Raw genomic sequence first — 16,459 nt, forward strand, 5'->3', positions numbered from 1 at the left:
TTTAATCAGTCAGTGTATTTGAATTGAAGTTAAAATCAAAGCTTAGAATAAATAATTGGTTATATATTTGTGTTGTTGCTGTTTCTTGCATTGTGAACGTTTTTAATTCGACACACTGAAAAATGCCTCCTTTATTTTAAAAATAAACCACTCTACCAGGAAGCGTTTATCTTACGTCAAAGATGCGCGCCGCCGCCGCCGCAATGTGATGACGTCGAGCCCACTCGCTTGCTTTCCTCAGTGGCTGAATATGAATACCTGAACGGTATCCTCCCGTTACAGTGACCATGTGAATCTATAAAATGTTCTCATCTTGAGGCGGAACGCGTTCACTCATCACTACGCCAGTCACGCAAAGGTAGGCTGACGCGTTTGTTTGTTTGTTTGTTTGTTCACGTCAATGAAGGCAGTAGGTTGTCTCTGACTAACTTCGACAGACTCAGTCCACAATGATGCTGCTGATATTTTCTTACACTGCTACTTATCGTAAAATGACCGTGAACGTCATATGGCGGTGATACTTTGGAATAAGTCCACATTACAGTTTGTGTTCTTCGTTATCACCTCAGCAACAACCGCCGATGTAAAGCGGACGGCACAACAGTGTAAATGACCGTGTTATTATATGTAACAACGTATTTTCTTTTTTTTTTTTCTTTTTTTCTTTTTTTTTTTTTTTGATATAGTGTATTGGTGTCTTTGAATCAGTATCTCACATTTGTCTTTCAGCCGACCGCCGCCATGCCTCCAGCCATGGCTCAGATCAGCGACCCCAAGATCGCCTTTGCCTACCTGCGGCCGGCCTGCGTCCTGCTCACCCGGGAGCCCACTGCGGCCAACGTGGGGACCCTGAGTGGCCAGCTGAAGGAGGTCAACGATGCTGCGCTGCAGCAGCTGCAGGAGTACGTCCTCTTCCCCCTCCGCTTCGTCCTCAAAACCCCCGGGCCCAAGAAGGAGAAACTGGTGCAGGCCGTGGCCGAGACCCTGAGCCACGTCTTGGAGAACACTTGCGTCCAGAGCTGGGAGACCCTCCAAGGCCTGCTCTCCGAGCTTTGCCTCTGCCTGTGCTGCCACAACGACCCTGGCAAGCCTGCGGACACGTCGGAGGAGCTGAAAATGGCGGTGCTGAGGTGTCTGGACGCTCTGCTTCACGCTGCTTACGACGACATCGTCTTGAAACTGTTCGAGAGCAGCATGATGCCTGGACTGGGGGCCGCCGTTTCACTGCTGCTGGCCCTGGCGGAGAAGGAGAAATCCAGAGACGTGCAGGCGGCTGCTCTGAAGTGCCTCCAGGCTTTGAGTCTGCAGTGTGACTGCTCCCGGGACCACGTGGTCCCTTCTTCAAAGGAGACCTTTGCCGTTGGCGGCACCATGGCCTCATTCCTACCTGGAATCACCATGGCGGTGACCAGAGTCATCACAGGAGATCTGAGACAAGGCCATACAGTCACTGTCAGAGCTATCAAGGTACTTTATTTTGTTCTTGTATTGTTTTGTATCACTTTAATCATTGAGTTTTGTTTATTTTTTCGATATCTATTTAAAGATACTTGCAAAATCCTTTTTAGATATAAATAAATAACAGTGCAGTGGCATCTGAATGAAAGAGTGATTTATACTCATTAAAAGAATTGGACATTTAGGCTATTCTAGTGTAATAAATCCTTTAGTTAGCACAGGCATTCATTTTTCCAATAGAATAAACTTTTTACTTGCACTGGCCCTCAGATTTGGTCCAGAACTGTTGGACTTGTGATGGAAGACGAGCAGCTTCAGGCCAGCGAGGCCCAGACGACCCCCCGCCAGGACCTGGGGAGAATCGGCCAGCTGCTGGTGCGGCGGACCCCAGACTGGCTGAAGGCCACGGCGGGGAAGCTGTCGGTGCTCCTGAAGAAGATCATCTCCTGCACGTCGGCCCACCAGCACTGGAGGGTCAGACTGGAGATGGTGGAGCTGAGCGACCACCTGCTGGCCAGGTGCAGCCAGTCGCTGGGCGAGTGCGTGGGGCTCCTGCTGGAGGCACTGGTGGGCGCCGTCAACGATGAGGAGCCGCAAGTCAGGAAGAGGTGTGGTGCAGTTTTAGGATGACACAGGTTTTAGGAAATAAAGTTCCATTATATTTCAACTTTCAGATCTTCCCTTTTCGTCAGGGCTCATTTAACCCGCTGTTTACAGCCTCCTGCTAAAACTCTGTTTTACCTTCCTGCTAATGCTGCTGCAAATTAAGGCGGCCATGATGTGGTTTCTGGGGGTTTGAACCAACACCTTCTTGTTAGTTATTTTCTTGTGTCACAGACACACAAATACTTCAGATGTTGATGCTAGAAGTGCCCTTTGTGACATCACAAAGATTAAATTCCCAGAACTTCCATCTTTTTTTGCTCCACTTTTCCCAAAAAATGGATCAGACCAAATCAGTAAAGGATGCCTGCTTCTTATTCCAGAGGGAATCCATGATCAAACTATTGTCAAAAATATACATTGAATTTTGCATAATGTGGAAGCTTTCAGAGGACGTTGGATGAACCTTGTCACCTTGCAGGTGTGAGCTCGCCCTGGCGGAGGTGTCGAGGAGGAACCAGAGCTGCGGCGGCCGGACGCAGAGCTTCACCGACGTGCTCTCAGAGAACCTCCACTCTTTGGCCACGTCGCTGCCCAGGCTGATGAGGACGTCCGATGACCAGAAGAAGCTGTTTGTCCTCAACGTGTTCCTCGGCTACTTGAAAGTGCTGGGACCGCTGGTGTCCGTGGTGCTGAACTCGGCCGCGCACCTGGACAGGATCTCCAAAGCTCTCATGCAGGTCAGTTTGGCTCTTTGGCGACCAAGTCAAGTTTGTCGTTGTGTGTTTGTGTTTTCTTTTCGTCTTCATGGTGGACTTTTGTCAAAAGAAAAACAAAAAACCCTGTGTTTGCTCCTCCAGGTTCTGGAGCTGGACGTGATGGACATCCGTATCGTGGAGGAGAGGAGTTACACGGCCGCCATAGAGATGGGCTCCAGCACTGGAGTCACACACAGCGCTCACACACAGAGGAAGAATTTCCTCTACTTTACGGACGACAAGATTTTCTCCGTGTTGATGGAAATCTGCCGGGCGCTCGGTATGTAAAGCGGCTCACCTACTTTCTACTTGACAGCGACGCATATTTTCATAACTTGGCTTCCCTCCCTCTGCAGGCTACTACGGCGACGTCTACCTGCTGACGGACCACTTCCTGGATCTCTACCAGCAGTCGTCGGCGTACAGGAAGCAGGCGGCCATGGTGCTGAATGAGATCGTCCGGGGCGCCGCCGGCATCGGCGTGGCGACGGAGAGCGAGGGCCGGACCCACTCCGTCACCCTGGACGACCTCAAGGAGGCGGTGACGTCCGTGATGGAGGAGTACACCAGTCTGAGGAACTGGCACTTGATGACCAGCAGCGAGGAGGCGGAGGGAGACCGACAGGACCTGCAGGTGAGCACAGATTTTTTTTTATTTTTTTTTATTTTCAATTGATAAGACGGTTTCGACCAGAGGTCCACCAAAGTGTGATCTGCAGCCCCCTGGTGGATGCTGAGGGTACTGTAGGACAGTGGTTCTCAGCCTTTTTGCAGTCCTGTTGGACCCCCTGCATATTTGTAATTCAGGCATGGGCAAACTACAGCCCGGGGGCCATTTGCAGTCCGCTAAGCTTTTTAATCCGGCCTGCAGAACTTGAAGAAATTCTATTCATAGTGAGTTAGTCGTAAAATAGATGTTTTTCTTCCATTTTTTCAGTGTTTTAAAAGTCATTTCAATAATGTCTTTGGTCCTGCGTGCAGTTCCTCAGCCCGTCCAGCCTGCTCTCCATATCCAACAGCAGCATCAGCGCCACCTCTACAAACCTCCTCCAGCTGGTCCCCTCCTCCTCCTCCTCCTCCTCCTCCTCCTCCTCCTCCTCCTCCTCGCCGTCCACCTCCACCTTCCACCAGCTTAACAGCAACATCTGGCAGCTGTGCATCCAGCTGGAGGGCGTGGCCTGCTTCGCTCAGGCTCTGGGGCGGGACTTCCGGCCCCTGTTGATGAGGTCGCTGTACGCCGTCCTGGAGAAGGCCGGGGAGGAGACGCTGGCCGTCAGCCAGGCGGCGCTGTGCTCCATGTGGGACATCAGCCGGGCCTGCGGCTACGACTCACTGAAGGAGCTGATCAACGACAACTCGGACTACCTGCTCAATGACGTCTCACTCAACCTGCAGAGGCTCAGCCAGCATCCGCAGGTAAGAGCAGGCTTGGAAAATGATCAGGAAGTGATTTAGAGAAACCAGGTGGTTGCTCTGCATGTGATTTAAGCCATTTTTAATGTATGATATAAACATCTAATATCAGTATCTTAAAAATGATTTAATTAATAATGTTAAAATTTTAATTAACCCAGAATGTAATATCAGAAGTCTTTTATAGACATTATTCCTTCATTTTGACTTTTTTATGTCAACAGTTTGCCATAAATGACAGTCAAAACTGCTGTTATTTATTACAATTAATTAAAAAAAAATGCAATAAATATTATGATAAGTTTGTAAGTACTAGTGTTGTGACATCATGCATTTAAATTAGTATTCAGGCTATATTGATTTTGGACAGAGTAAAAACAAAGTGGAGCAAAAGTGTTGAGTTAAAGAGGATTTTTTTATTTATTTATTTTTGCCAGGAAAGTCCCACTGAGATTAAAAACCTCTTTTCCAAGGGAGTCCTGGCCAAGAGGCATTAGAGCTAAATAATTTCAGCAATTCACAGTGACAGTCATATTATATATGTATAACAGTTACAATATGAGGAGGTTGTCCCAAGTGCTCTTAGTCTGGATGTAAAGGCATTTAAAGAAATGAGCTCAGTCAATTTCCAGTCTTTTTGCAACACGTTCCAAGTAGAAGGAGCAGAGTAGACAAAAACAAATGGGACTGAAAGCAAAGTAATCATTTGAGCGCAAACCAAAAGAATCAGCATTCCTCCATCTGAGCTAGTTCCAGATTTAGGTGGGCAACAGTCCGAGTATGGCCTTGTAAATATAACTGTACCAATGAGTCATTCAAAGGGGGCATCCAAATAAATGTTCCAGAAAAATTGAATTCCACATGATTCTGGACGACCGTTTTCCACCACAGCCGCCAGTCATGATGCGTCATGTTGATCATTCAGCCAGCTGAGACGGTTTAAAGTCTGACGGTTTTACACCGGGCGTCAATCAGGCCGTTGTCAGACAGCAGACACCGAGTCAGGCGACCCGGGCCGACGGCCTCGGCGGGGCCCCTCGAGGAACACGTTCTTCATCACGTCTCCGTCTGCTCGTCTCAGGCTCCGCGGGTGCTGACGGTGATGTTGACTCACTCTGACAGCAGCCTGCTGCCGCTGGTGGCCGACATCGTCCAGGACGTGCTGACGGCTCTGGATCTCAGCTACGAGCGCACGGCTGCGCTCTTCTGCTCCGTGCTGCACGCGCTCATGAAGGCCCTGGGTGAGACTGCAGCTCGTCCCCGTCACAGAATAATGACAACGTGACCGAAACGGGAGGCGCAACGGAATATCGCTTACGTTAGCACAAAGGAAACAGTAAAGAGTTATCGGTTTATTTGCAGGTGCTAAAAGTAATCCATACATTACATTAGGGCTGGGCGATTTTAGACAAAAATAAAATCTTTTTTTAGATTTTTTTTTTCTCTGAAAACTCGATTTTTTTATTTCAATTTATTTATTTTTTGGTAAAACTACAAAAGACAATGGAATAAATTATTTTTTAATATTTTATCTTTATTCTTTTTAAAGAAAAATAGCAAACAAATTTGCCTATTGGGAATGAAGTGCAACTGAAAGATTCCGTAAATCCTCCTTGGGTTCTTCTTCATTTTCTTGACCAAACCAAGATGAATCCCCTGGGATTAATGAAGTGAGAACCTCACTTGCACCAAACTTCGCTTGAAAATGAACAGGTTCCTCATAAACAGAGATGAAGTTGCTTTATTTGGGGATAAAGTGAAAACTTTAGAACCACAATTGAATCCCCCTGTGGATAAAGTGACAACCTTCACTGTCTTTCACCAAACATCACTTTAAAAATAAAAGGTTTTTCTATCATCTTGAACAAAGGTGAATGAATAAAGTGCAAAACTTTCACATTTTCTAAAATTCTAGAGGCGCACAGCCCGGAAGCATGCGAGAGGAAAATCGATTTTAAGATTTTCCTTTTGTTAACATTGTCTAGTAAATCCCATTTGGATTTGAAATCAATTCATGGCACCGCCCTACATTATGTAAAACAACGTGTTCCACTTTTCATTCTCAACTGGACCCGTTCTTGTGTTCTGCTGTCTTCCTCCAGCGAGGTGGTTTCCTTCCGCTCCGGCGACGGCCAGCGAGTCTCCCAGAAAAGAGCAGAGCTCCACCGAGCGGGACGTGTTCGACATCCGCCAGTTCCTGCTGGACCAGCGCAGGCAGAAGGAGCTGGCCCAGGGCATCGGCATAGAGGAGGACTTGACTGATGAACTGGGTAGGAAAGCCACGCATGAATAGTCATGAAAAAACAAAACAAAACAAATATTTAGCCCTTTGTTTACACCCACCTACTCAATATCTGAAAATGATGCTGTCCTGTCCAGATGTTTTGGGGGGTCCACAAATAAGGTGTTGTTTCTCTGCCTGGGAGCGGTACCACTGCCCTTTGTGACATCACAAACTGGAACTGGAATCAAATTGGCACAAAGTAAATTGCGCTTTGCAGTCCTTGTCAGTCGGTCTGTCGGTGACCGTCCATGTGGTCTCTGCAGAGGTGCCTCCTCCCGCCGAGTGCGAGGACGCTGAAGATCTGTACGGCCCCGACGTGAAAGCCGAGCTCCCCTCCCACCTCAGCGTCACCAAGGACGTGATGGAGCGCTGCATCCACCTGCTGTCTGACCCCAGTCTCCGGCTCCGCCTCAAGGTACCGCCCACTATTGTTGTCATACTGGAGACTGGACTTGGTCTCCAGACCACTTGTTAAGGGTCTCGGACTTGGAGGCATTTTTCCTCGGCCTCGTCTCGGTCTCGGACTGGTTAGACTCGGGATTTTTTGTCAAGACCGGTCGAGACTCAGCCAACACTGTAATGACACGATAATAACAGAGAAGAATCCAGCTGCTGCTGTTTTTTTACGCTCTACATTTGTGACACCCAGAGTGACACACCAAAGTATTCCTGGTGAATTTATTTTTTAATTTTAGGAAGTAAAGTTGTTTTTTTTTTAAAGTGGTTCAAATAGTTGGCAAAGCAGCAAAATGCGCATTATTTTCCTCAAAAATCCACAAGAGGGTGCTGTTGGACAAGTCACTTGTTTCTCAGTGACGCTCACTGGAGCCAACTCACCGGCATGCTCAGATATTTCCCAGCGACTCAGCTTCATTTCTTATCTGCCGTCCATAAAGATGTGATGTCGTTGCTTAGTTCGCCATTGTTACTAAAAGCGAGTGTGTTTGTGCGAAGGTCCTGGACGTGCTGGAGCTGTGCGTGCGCATGCTGAGCGAGAAGGAGGACGAGCTGCTGCCGATGGCCCACCGCTGCTGGCCCCCCCTCCTGCAGAGACTCACGGCTGACGACCCGCTGGCTGTCCTCAGGGCCTTCAGGGTACGGCGCAACAATCTGCGTCCCTCTGACATCTGACAAAGGAAATCATGTCATGAAACGTCTTGACGTGGCGCTTGACAAAAAAACTCTAAAAGCGCAATTAAAAAAAAAAACTTTAACCTTAAAGAGGCGCAAAAAGTTTCATTTCGTGATGTTTGCGTCCCCTGTGTCGCCTTTTCTTGGGCCTCTTAAATAATCAAAGCTGCGGAAAAGCGTCCCCTGATGCCTGATGAATGAAGACCACACTGAGTGTTTTATGGTTATTTTTCAAACACGGCACGTCAGTCTATTTTTCACGTCGCTCTAAATTAGTCTCCTGTCAGAGTCTCGCTCGCTCTGACTATTTTTGTCTGCCCCCCCCCCCACAAACCTCATCAAAGATCTGACGGAATTAGACAGCGGTTTGAAAAGTCTCCTCCAGCCGCTGGCAGAATATGCGCCATAGTGATGCGTGTGTGTTTGTGCATGTGACATGTCGTGTGTCCCTCCGCCAGGTGTTGTGCACGCTGGGCGAAACGTGCGGCGACTTCCTGAGGAGGAGGGTGTCCAAAGAGATTCTGCCCAAGATGAGCTGCTCGCTGGTGCGGCAGGCCCCCATCAGCGCCAAGGCCGGGCCCGTGTACACTCACACCCTGGCCTACAAGTTGCAGCTGGCCGTGCTGCAGGGACTGGGCTCCCTGTGCCAGAGGCTGGACCTGGGTGAGGCTCTGCTAACTCTTCAAATGTGGCATTTCTTGCTGTAACGGTGCAGAAAACATGCATCTTTGAAACATCCTGTTTCATATCAATGGAAACGTCCATTTCAGTTTTCAGTCATCGAATAGGTTGTGACTATTTTATAGAGTGTGAGTATGTTGCTCATAAAATCTGACTGTCGTGGCAATCTGTGACAGGAGCAGGTCTGTTAAAAAAAAATAAATAAATACATACACATACATACAAACATGATATATATCCTATGTGTATAACTAAAAAAAACACACATATACACACATATTCTTGCTGTCCACCTAACCTGTGTCACCCATGAGGTCAGCACTCACAAAACGGCAAACAAAGCTGTGTTTTTACACAGCATGTATATCAGCTACACAGTAAATGACGAAATTGCAAAAATAGTCAAAAGACTGTAATCTTTGGTAAGTTCATAATAACAGTCATAACCCTTGATTCATTCTGATAAGGTGTCCCCAGTAAAACTGTCAACAATCCAGTAGTTTAATTGTAATTCAACAAATATAAGTAATCAATAATTTATTCTTTAAAAATGTTTTGTTTTTGGATGTTTTCACTCCCTGGCCCCAAAAAAACTACATACGTAGTGCCATGTATTTGCCACCAGATGGCAGTGTTGCGTCACATTGCGAATCCGTCGTTTTCTTTATTCTCCCGCTGCGTTTTTTTGTTTTTTTTTTTTGGGGGGGGGGGGTGATGCGGCAGTGTTGCATCCAGAAAAGTTGAACGCGGGAGAGACGTCTGTACTCTGATTTTTAATCGGTCCTCCTTTTTTTTTTTTTTGGTTCCCATCGCGAAACACTGTGCAGTCCGCTGGAGGAGGAGGAAGAACCTTTTCCCCCTCCGGCTCCACTCCGTCACAGCGGAGCAGGAGGAAGCGGCTGTTATCACCGCGTTAAATCTGCTCGCTGATCACCCGGATGAGGCAGGGGGTCGTTCCGCTGATTAGCGGCAGAGCCGAACGTCTTTTACAGCCGCGCGCGCGCGTGTGTGTGTGTGCGTGTGTGCGTGCGTGCGTGCGTGTGTGTGTGTGTGCGTGCGTTTGTGTAGCGACGGCCTTGGTTTCAGCGCCGCAGCGCAAAGTGTTTCACCCGAGGCTCTCAGCGTGCTGCCAGCGGATGTGATTATGAGGCGCGCGTCAGCCATTATGTCGCGAGGTCTGTCTCTCGCCGGGTTCTCCGCCGCTGCTCCGCGTTCCCTTCCCGCAGCGCTGGAACGACTCGTGCAAAGAAGGAAATGACCTCAAGTGGTGCTGAGAGAGTCTCGCAATGCAGCGGCGGTTGGACCTCCCGTCACTCCTGCGTCCCAACGGGTTCGCTCGGGCGGGTGAAATGTTCTGGAGCGACGGCTGAAAGAGCTGCAGGAGAGAATTGTTGTTTTGTTTCAGCGGCAGCTTGTTGTGATCGCACCCTCGAACAAATCAATACTGTGTTTGTTGTTGTCGCCCGACGCGTCGAATGGATGGTTTCTCAAATTTGCCTCATTTATTTCACACAGCCGTCTGGGCAAGAGCTCTTAGAAAACATTTGAAAGGTGGGGGAGGGGATTCATTACAACACATTTCTAAAATACCCTCCAGTTTTGATAAAACCGTTGCTGCTGCAGCGTGTGTAGAGTTGCCAGCCGTCCCTTGAGATACAGAACATTCCCATATTGGACAGTGAAATGGTGCGTCCCATTTTAAAGCCACGCGTTTGTCCCGTAATTCCAAGTTGGCTCGGACGTCAATTTATTACGCATGCAAACTCCCGTTGGTTTCCGTAGTTTGCATTCAAACCGCAATCTGCGTAGCTTGCGTAGAGCAGGCTACGCATCGGTATCGCTTGTTCTGTTCAGCCCTATTTATTTTATTCCATCCATCCTGCACTTTGACTGTTGTGTAAAAATATTCGAGTATTTCAATCCGATTGAAACACTCAGCGTAGTTCTAATGTCTGCTGGTAACCAAGCAGTTCAATCTGTGTGAACCGTATACTTTTTTGAAACCTTGTTTTAAGTTGTAATTTACCGCTAGTGGCAAGGAACTCGCCTGCGTCGGTCGTGACTCCTTTATTTTTCTGAATGAAAGTTGGCAACACTAAGCACGTGCACTGATCCTCTTAGCAGCAGCAGGACTTGCACCTCGACGCCTCCTGGTTTGCTTGTAACTAAAAGGAAAAACACCAGTTCAAGTTGAAAACTCTCTGTGTTTGGAGCTCGCCAAGGTGGATACGTGAGATTCTGAACTTGAAATCTTGAATGATAGCTGTGCGCAGTCTCCCCCCCCCCCCCCACTCTTTTTTTATTTAATATCTTTCCCCACCACTGCAGTGATACGTTAACTCTGGCCACACATGTGACATTTCCCCCACCGGGGCTCGTCGCACATGGATAAGCAGTTAGCGCCTGTCCGGCGTCATGTGTCACAGGGGGGAGCTGAGCTGTCTGCAGAGCCGCAAGTAGTGACAGGGCTGCAGTGCCGTGGTTTGGGAGCTCAAGATTAGAAGGCAGAGGTTTGAAAAATGCTGTTTGCAGCGCGCGCACACACGCACACACACAGCGGGTTAAATTCCTCTGGATGATGTACCTGTGAGGAAGCTAGGAGGACTAAACTGCAATATTAAAGGCAGTACTACCTGTTGGATAAACAGTTTTCTGTCTATTTAACAAAAACACACCATTTAAATCTATATTGAGACTCTAAAACGGTGGCTGTATTGACAGACTCAGTGCCTCCACCACTACTGGCGAATGCAAAACATGTTTTGGAAACTCCTCAGCTCCACTGCCACCAGTGCACATTAGTGGCTGTAGCACGAGCAGCTGAACAACAAGAGCCATTAGAGCCAGGTGATTATTTTCTGGCCCTTGTGGTGCATTTTGCAGCGTTGAGTTCGTCAGCCGTGTGTTCCATCCCAGAGAAAGAGGAACGATTTTCCTCGTGACGTGAGCGGCGCTGGGAGGAACCGGCAGCCTGCAGCCACGGCAGGACCCCTAGAGAGCGGAAAAGGCAATTACAGCGGCGTCCCTTCCTCCCCGTCAGATGTTTTATTTACAACTCTCATATGCGGCGTCGCGTTCAGAAAATGAGAAGTGTACGTTTCCCGTCGCATTGAAGTTCCCGGGAAGCTGCCTTATCATTCCGGTTTCCACAGCTTTATTTCTCCCTCCGGAACGCCGGTGGAGCAGCCGTGCGAGATAAATTATGGAGAATGTCGAGAAAGCAGCTAGCTTCTAAAAACCGACGCCTTTTTTTTCCTGAACCTTCCACATGAAGGAGACAAAAACTATCTGGTGGTCTGAGGGGGGTGTGGTCACTAACCCCTTGAGTAAAAGTACCTGTGAAAAATATTGATAGATCGGTTAAATATCGATATTGAAAACCGGAAACGGTTCAATATGACTTTTCCCTCAGTATCGATACTCGACGTGCGTTGACGAAACTTCCGCGCGACTTCAGCGCAATCTCCACCGCCTCGCCCGCTGACCAAAATGCTGCGGCTGCTAGCGTCGAAAATCTGAACATCAAAATATCGTATCGACGTCTGAAATCCAGTATCGTGACAACACTATTAGAGACACACAGATGAGCGTCGTCAAACACAGTGTTAGCACTCATGTTCGTATTAGAAAACATTGAACCTTCAAGGTTGTCACTCTGTTTTGCGTGTGCAGACCGTTACCGACGCAAAGAGTGTCGCACAGACAGGATGCAGAGACGCATCGTTGGTAGAAAAAAAAACCTCTGGCTAGCTTTAAATTCCCTGCCGTTTTAAATGTTTCCTCCCTCTCTGCTCTCCCGGAGAGCCGGAGTTTCCAGAGTTGTCCAGAATGTGAAAGAGCAGCAGAGACACAGGGAGCGGCTGCAGCCTCCTTACCCATGTGAATGCCGATTTGGCTCCGGCGTACCTCTGGGATGCCTGCAGCAAGCCAATTACCGGGCCTCAGTCACACGGAGAGGGGTGCGGAGAGGGGTCGGGGGGGGGGGGGCGACGCAGAGTGACTGAGGCAAATAATACGTCTCGGCGCCGCTCGGCTTCCGCCCCGTTATTCATTTACCTCAAAGTCTGACAGCACCTGACCCTCTCCTCTTAAGTATTTCTCACTTCCCCTGCCTCTCCCCCCACCCCCCCACCCCTCCAGAAGCACCTTGACGCCACAGAAAAGACTACGGGCGACGAGTGTGGCCGCGGAATGGGGAGCGGAGAAAAGGAGATAAAAGCGAACGGCGAATAATCCCGTTTAGCTCTGAAATGTGCACAGCTGCTTTTATTCCTGACACACACAGCGAGAGAGCGAGGGAGCGGGCGGGCGAGCGAGCGAGCGGGCTCGGGATCAGGCCGAGTGTGGGTTTGAATTGGCAAATGGAGTGAGCGCTGAGGGATAGGAGGCCTGTTTTGAAATGAGGCTTGAAAGGCAGCCCAGTTTGCAGCTTTAGGAAAGTGTCTGCAGAGAGAGAGAGAGAGAGAGAGAGAGAGAGAGAGAGAGAGAGAGAGACAGAGAGAGAGAGAGAGAGAGAGAGACAGAGAGAGGGAAAAAGTGGGGATGAAATAGTAGAATGTCAAACGGTTGGAGGGAGCGGGCGGCGGCGCTGCGGAAGGTTCCGGTGAGAGGCAAGCAGGTGGCTCAGTGCAGGACTTATCACTGGAAGAGGAGGGCAAAGACTTGAAAGGAAGGCGAGGTTCCCATTTCATCTCACCCAGGAGCTGAAATGTGTGAATTCCAGAAACCAGGGAACGTCCGTCCTGCTGTGATTTTTTTTTTTTTCCTCTTCTCAGTCATCTCAGCACTTTTCGACTTTTTCCTCCCCTCCCTTTTTTTTTATACCCCTTTCATCTTCTTTTCTCTTTCATCCTTTTGCTCCACCCTGTCCAATCTCTCATCTAGCCGAGCTGGTTTTAATGCCGGTCGGCCGCTGTGAATATCTTTATCCCCCAGTGTGAAAAGTAGAAGTTATTTACGGCCCTGTTTCTTTTTTAACGTGGCTCTAATAATAAATGAGACTTTTATTTATAATTAATCCAGAAGTTAAGATTGTTTTTTTTCCCCACGAACCTGGAAGTGAACCTACAGTGATGAATGTCCCTCACTGACTTCTTTCGCTTGTGCCCATCATCTGAAAGTTTGTGCTAAAACACTGTGGCGATCAACTCTTTGGTGATGTCACAAAGGGCACTCATACCTCTCTTGGATTAATGACCATACCTCTGGGCAGGTATTGACTCCGCCCCCTTGTGTTGTCCCCTTCCAAGCATGCTGAGAGTCCAGCAGAGTATTAGCATTAGCCAGAAGCTAAAACCCAAAACCACATTTAGTTGTTTTTGTGGAAGGCTGTGAACAGAAGGCTAATTATGCTGTTATTATTGTTATTATTAAATAAACATGTGAGGTTGCTTCAGTAGTGTCTGCCATAAAAATAAATGAATATGAAATATTTCTCTCTTTTTTTTTATTAATCTCAATTTTGTATTTTTCTGCAGGTGAGACAGACCTGGATGCTGTTAGTGAGGCGTGCCTGCCCTACCTGAGCTGTAGACAACCAATCAGACTGCAAGAAGCCAGCCTGAGGTGAGTCCACACTCAATAGTAAATGTAAATGTGCAGGACCAGGAAGCACACAGTGTGTTTTTATTATATCTGCGCCTCGCTTCCTCTCCACGCAGTGTTTTCCGACACCTGATCCAGGTGGATCCGGACGCCTTCTGGTTCACTCTGAACGAAGTGCACTGCCCGTGGCCGTACCGGCCGCCCCACCCGGACCTGCCGCCGGTGCAGCTGAGCGGCATGGGCCGACAGAGAGACGAGTTCTCGGACAACGTGCTCAAACTGCTAAGTGAGGAGGAGTTCCGAGCCGTCGGCCAGTCGGTCGACTAACAAGTCGGTGATTGACACGGCCGACTCGTCCGTCATCCTGAGCGACTGCAGGTTGCTGGAAAAGGAGGAGATGTGGACGGTTTGGCCGAGAAGCGGCGGACGGGTTAGTTTGAATTAACATTCGGGGAGTTCGCTGCTCTGTTTTCAAAGAGAGAAAGCGAAGCAAAACTGTTGAACTCTGGCTTCAGGATCAAAGCAAAGCAGGAAGCTGTCTGACAGCTCTTCTACATTAGGAGGCGTTCAGCGATTGCTCTTCATCAAACTGCACTCATTGTGCCCAACTGGTATTGATATTGTCCTATCTTAAAAATAAATTCTTAATTATGTCCTGTGAGCTGGTTTGAGTAATTATTTAGTTCAGGGTTATTTTCTCCCAAACACCTCAGGCCTTTTCCCATGTTTGAAGCACCAGTATTTTAGAGGTAAAAATGTGTCTCCAACCCCAACACTAACCCAACTCCAACCCCAACTCCAACCCATTCCTAACCAGAACCCCAATCCCATTTCTAAAACCAACCTCAACCCCAATCCTAACCCCAACACTAACTCTAACCCCAACTCCAACCCATTCCTAACCAGAACCCCAATCCCATTTCTAAACCCAACCTCAACCCCAATCCTAACCCCAACACTAACTCTAACCCCAACTCCAACCCATTCCTAACCAGAACCCCAATCCCATTTCTAAACCCAACCTCAACCCCAATCCTAACCCCAACTCCAACCCATTCCTAACCAGAACCCCAATCCCATTCCTAAACCCAACCTCAACTCCAATCGTAACCCCAACACTAACTCTAACCCCAACTCCAACCCATTCCTAACCAGAACCCCAACCCATTCCTAACCAGAACCCCAATCCCATTCCTAAACCCAACCTCAACCCCAATCCTAACCCCAACACTAACTCTAACCCCAACTCCAACCCATTCCTAACCAGAACCCCAATCCCATTCCTAAACCCAACCTCAGCCCCAATCCCAACACCAACACCAACACTAACTCTAACCCCAACTCAAACCCTAACGTCCAACCCTTACCCTAACCGTAACTCCAACCCTAACTGTATCTCACTCCAACATTAAAAATCACAATAATGAATATTTTCTAGTTACTTAGTTTACTAATTACTATCTGAGACTAATGATAATAAACAAGGCTTTAAAGGAGCACGATTACCTCCATGACTACTAAATTATTTGTGTTGCTATCATTTCTGCATATTATATCATTTATATTGTACATAGGTTATTACTTGAGGTACTTGTCACAGTGCTCATTTAAATGTAACTAATAAGCAATGTGGTTGCAGTAAAATTAGAAGGCAGGTGCTGCATTGCAACATGTTTGATGGCATTGGATGGTTGTGTGCTTCAGGTGACAGGCTGCTCTTCCTTTGTACCCGATGTTCCCTCAAAGCCCTGCAGGGCCTTCTCAGGTTGTTCCACAGACAGGAAACAGGAAGTTCTGTGTGCTACCAAAGACCCTTGGACCTCTTTGCCCTGTAATGAACGCATGAGCCTTCCAGCGTTGGGCGGGAGACAAGACGGCCATGTGTTTTGTATTTAGTCGACTTGGCTTAACGCTAGCAGGCGCCTCTTTATCTCGTCCCGCGTTGTTGCTATTTATCCAGCTGCCAGTGCTGACCACGGTGCCATTAGTCAACTGCAACAAGGCTTTGGCAGCAGCGATTACACACGGGCAAGCGCCTAATGCCGACTATCCTTTCATTTCTAGAACACAGCCGACACACGGCCGAGCTGACATCCACAATTAGCTCTGGGCTGCAAATGCGGCCCGACTGCTCAAGTCCATTTGAATACGTCGGTGTCCTCCCCTCTCTTCACGGTGAGAAAAGCAGCCGGAGAGCTACGGTTGTTTCATATACAATTTATTTCTTTTTGATAAAGCCGTACACTTAGTTTGAGACCAAACATTCTCCAAGAAATTTACATTTTCCCCTCCCTCTGTTCTTCTTTTTGAGCTGCAATCCCATTCTCAGCTACCTACCAAGAAGGTCACAGGGGAAAAAGAAAAAAAAAATGCCAGTCACCAGTCGTCCATGGGGGCGCTGTAGTTCCTCTGGATGGTTAATATAGAAGAAGACAAGTCCCTCGCGGCATTGGGACCATGACTGGAGGCAGTTCGTATCGGGCCAATTCCAGCGTTACACCGACAGCATCTTATTCCAGCTTGTCACCAGCAATCACAGCATCTCAGTCCCTTCAGAGTCCAGAATTGTCCAGAGCTTCAAGCACAT

At 48.2% G+C, this 16,459-nt stretch overlaps 1 protein-coding gene across 1 annotated transcript; it reads left to right on the plus strand.

The window, feature by feature from the left end:
* The first annotated feature begins 206 nt into the window (after positions 1 to 206).
* On the plus strand, positions 207 to 14,525 carry tti1 (TELO2 interacting protein 1). Its single transcript, XM_076026576.1, has 14 exons — positions 207 to 358; positions 730 to 1,467; positions 1,729 to 2,066; positions 2,543 to 2,801; positions 2,922 to 3,099; positions 3,176 to 3,453; positions 3,801 to 4,235; positions 5,314 to 5,473; positions 6,335 to 6,502; positions 6,780 to 6,931; positions 7,471 to 7,611; positions 8,106 to 8,310; positions 13,806 to 13,893; positions 13,989 to 14,525. The coding sequence occupies exons 2-14, from the start codon at positions 742 to 744 to the stop codon at positions 14,197 to 14,199; spliced, it is 3,339 nt and encodes a 1,112-aa protein (XP_075882691.1). The 5' UTR covers positions 207 to 358; positions 730 to 741; the 3' UTR covers positions 14,200 to 14,525.
* The last annotated feature ends 1,934 nt before the right edge of the window (positions 14,526 to 16,459 follow it).

The sequence above is a fragment of the Nelusetta ayraudi genome, unplaced genomic scaffold (assembly GCF_046127955.1).
Source record: "Nelusetta ayraudi isolate G7.1 ecotype Tasmania unplaced genomic scaffold, CSIRO-AGI_Nayr_v1 ptg000019l, whole genome shotgun sequence".
Classification (NCBI taxonomy): Eukaryota; Metazoa; Chordata; class Actinopteri; order Tetraodontiformes; family Monacanthidae; genus Nelusetta; species Nelusetta ayraudi.

What these genes read in the sequence shown, in the direction of transcription:
- tti1 (XM_076026576.1), top strand. Translation starts at nt 742, where the DNA reads ATGCCTCCAGCCATGGCTCAGATCAGCGACCCCAAGATCGCCTTTGCC. An exon ending in TCACTGTCAGAGCTATCAAG is followed by an intron (nt 1,468 to 1,728) that starts GTACTTTATTTT and finishes ACTGGCCCTCAG; the next exon opens with ATTTGGTCCAGAACTGTTGG. An exon ending in GGAAATCTGCCGGGCGCTCG is followed by an intron (nt 3,100 to 3,175) that starts GTATGTAAAGCG and finishes CTCCCTCTGCAG; the next exon opens with GCTACTACGGCGACGTCTAC.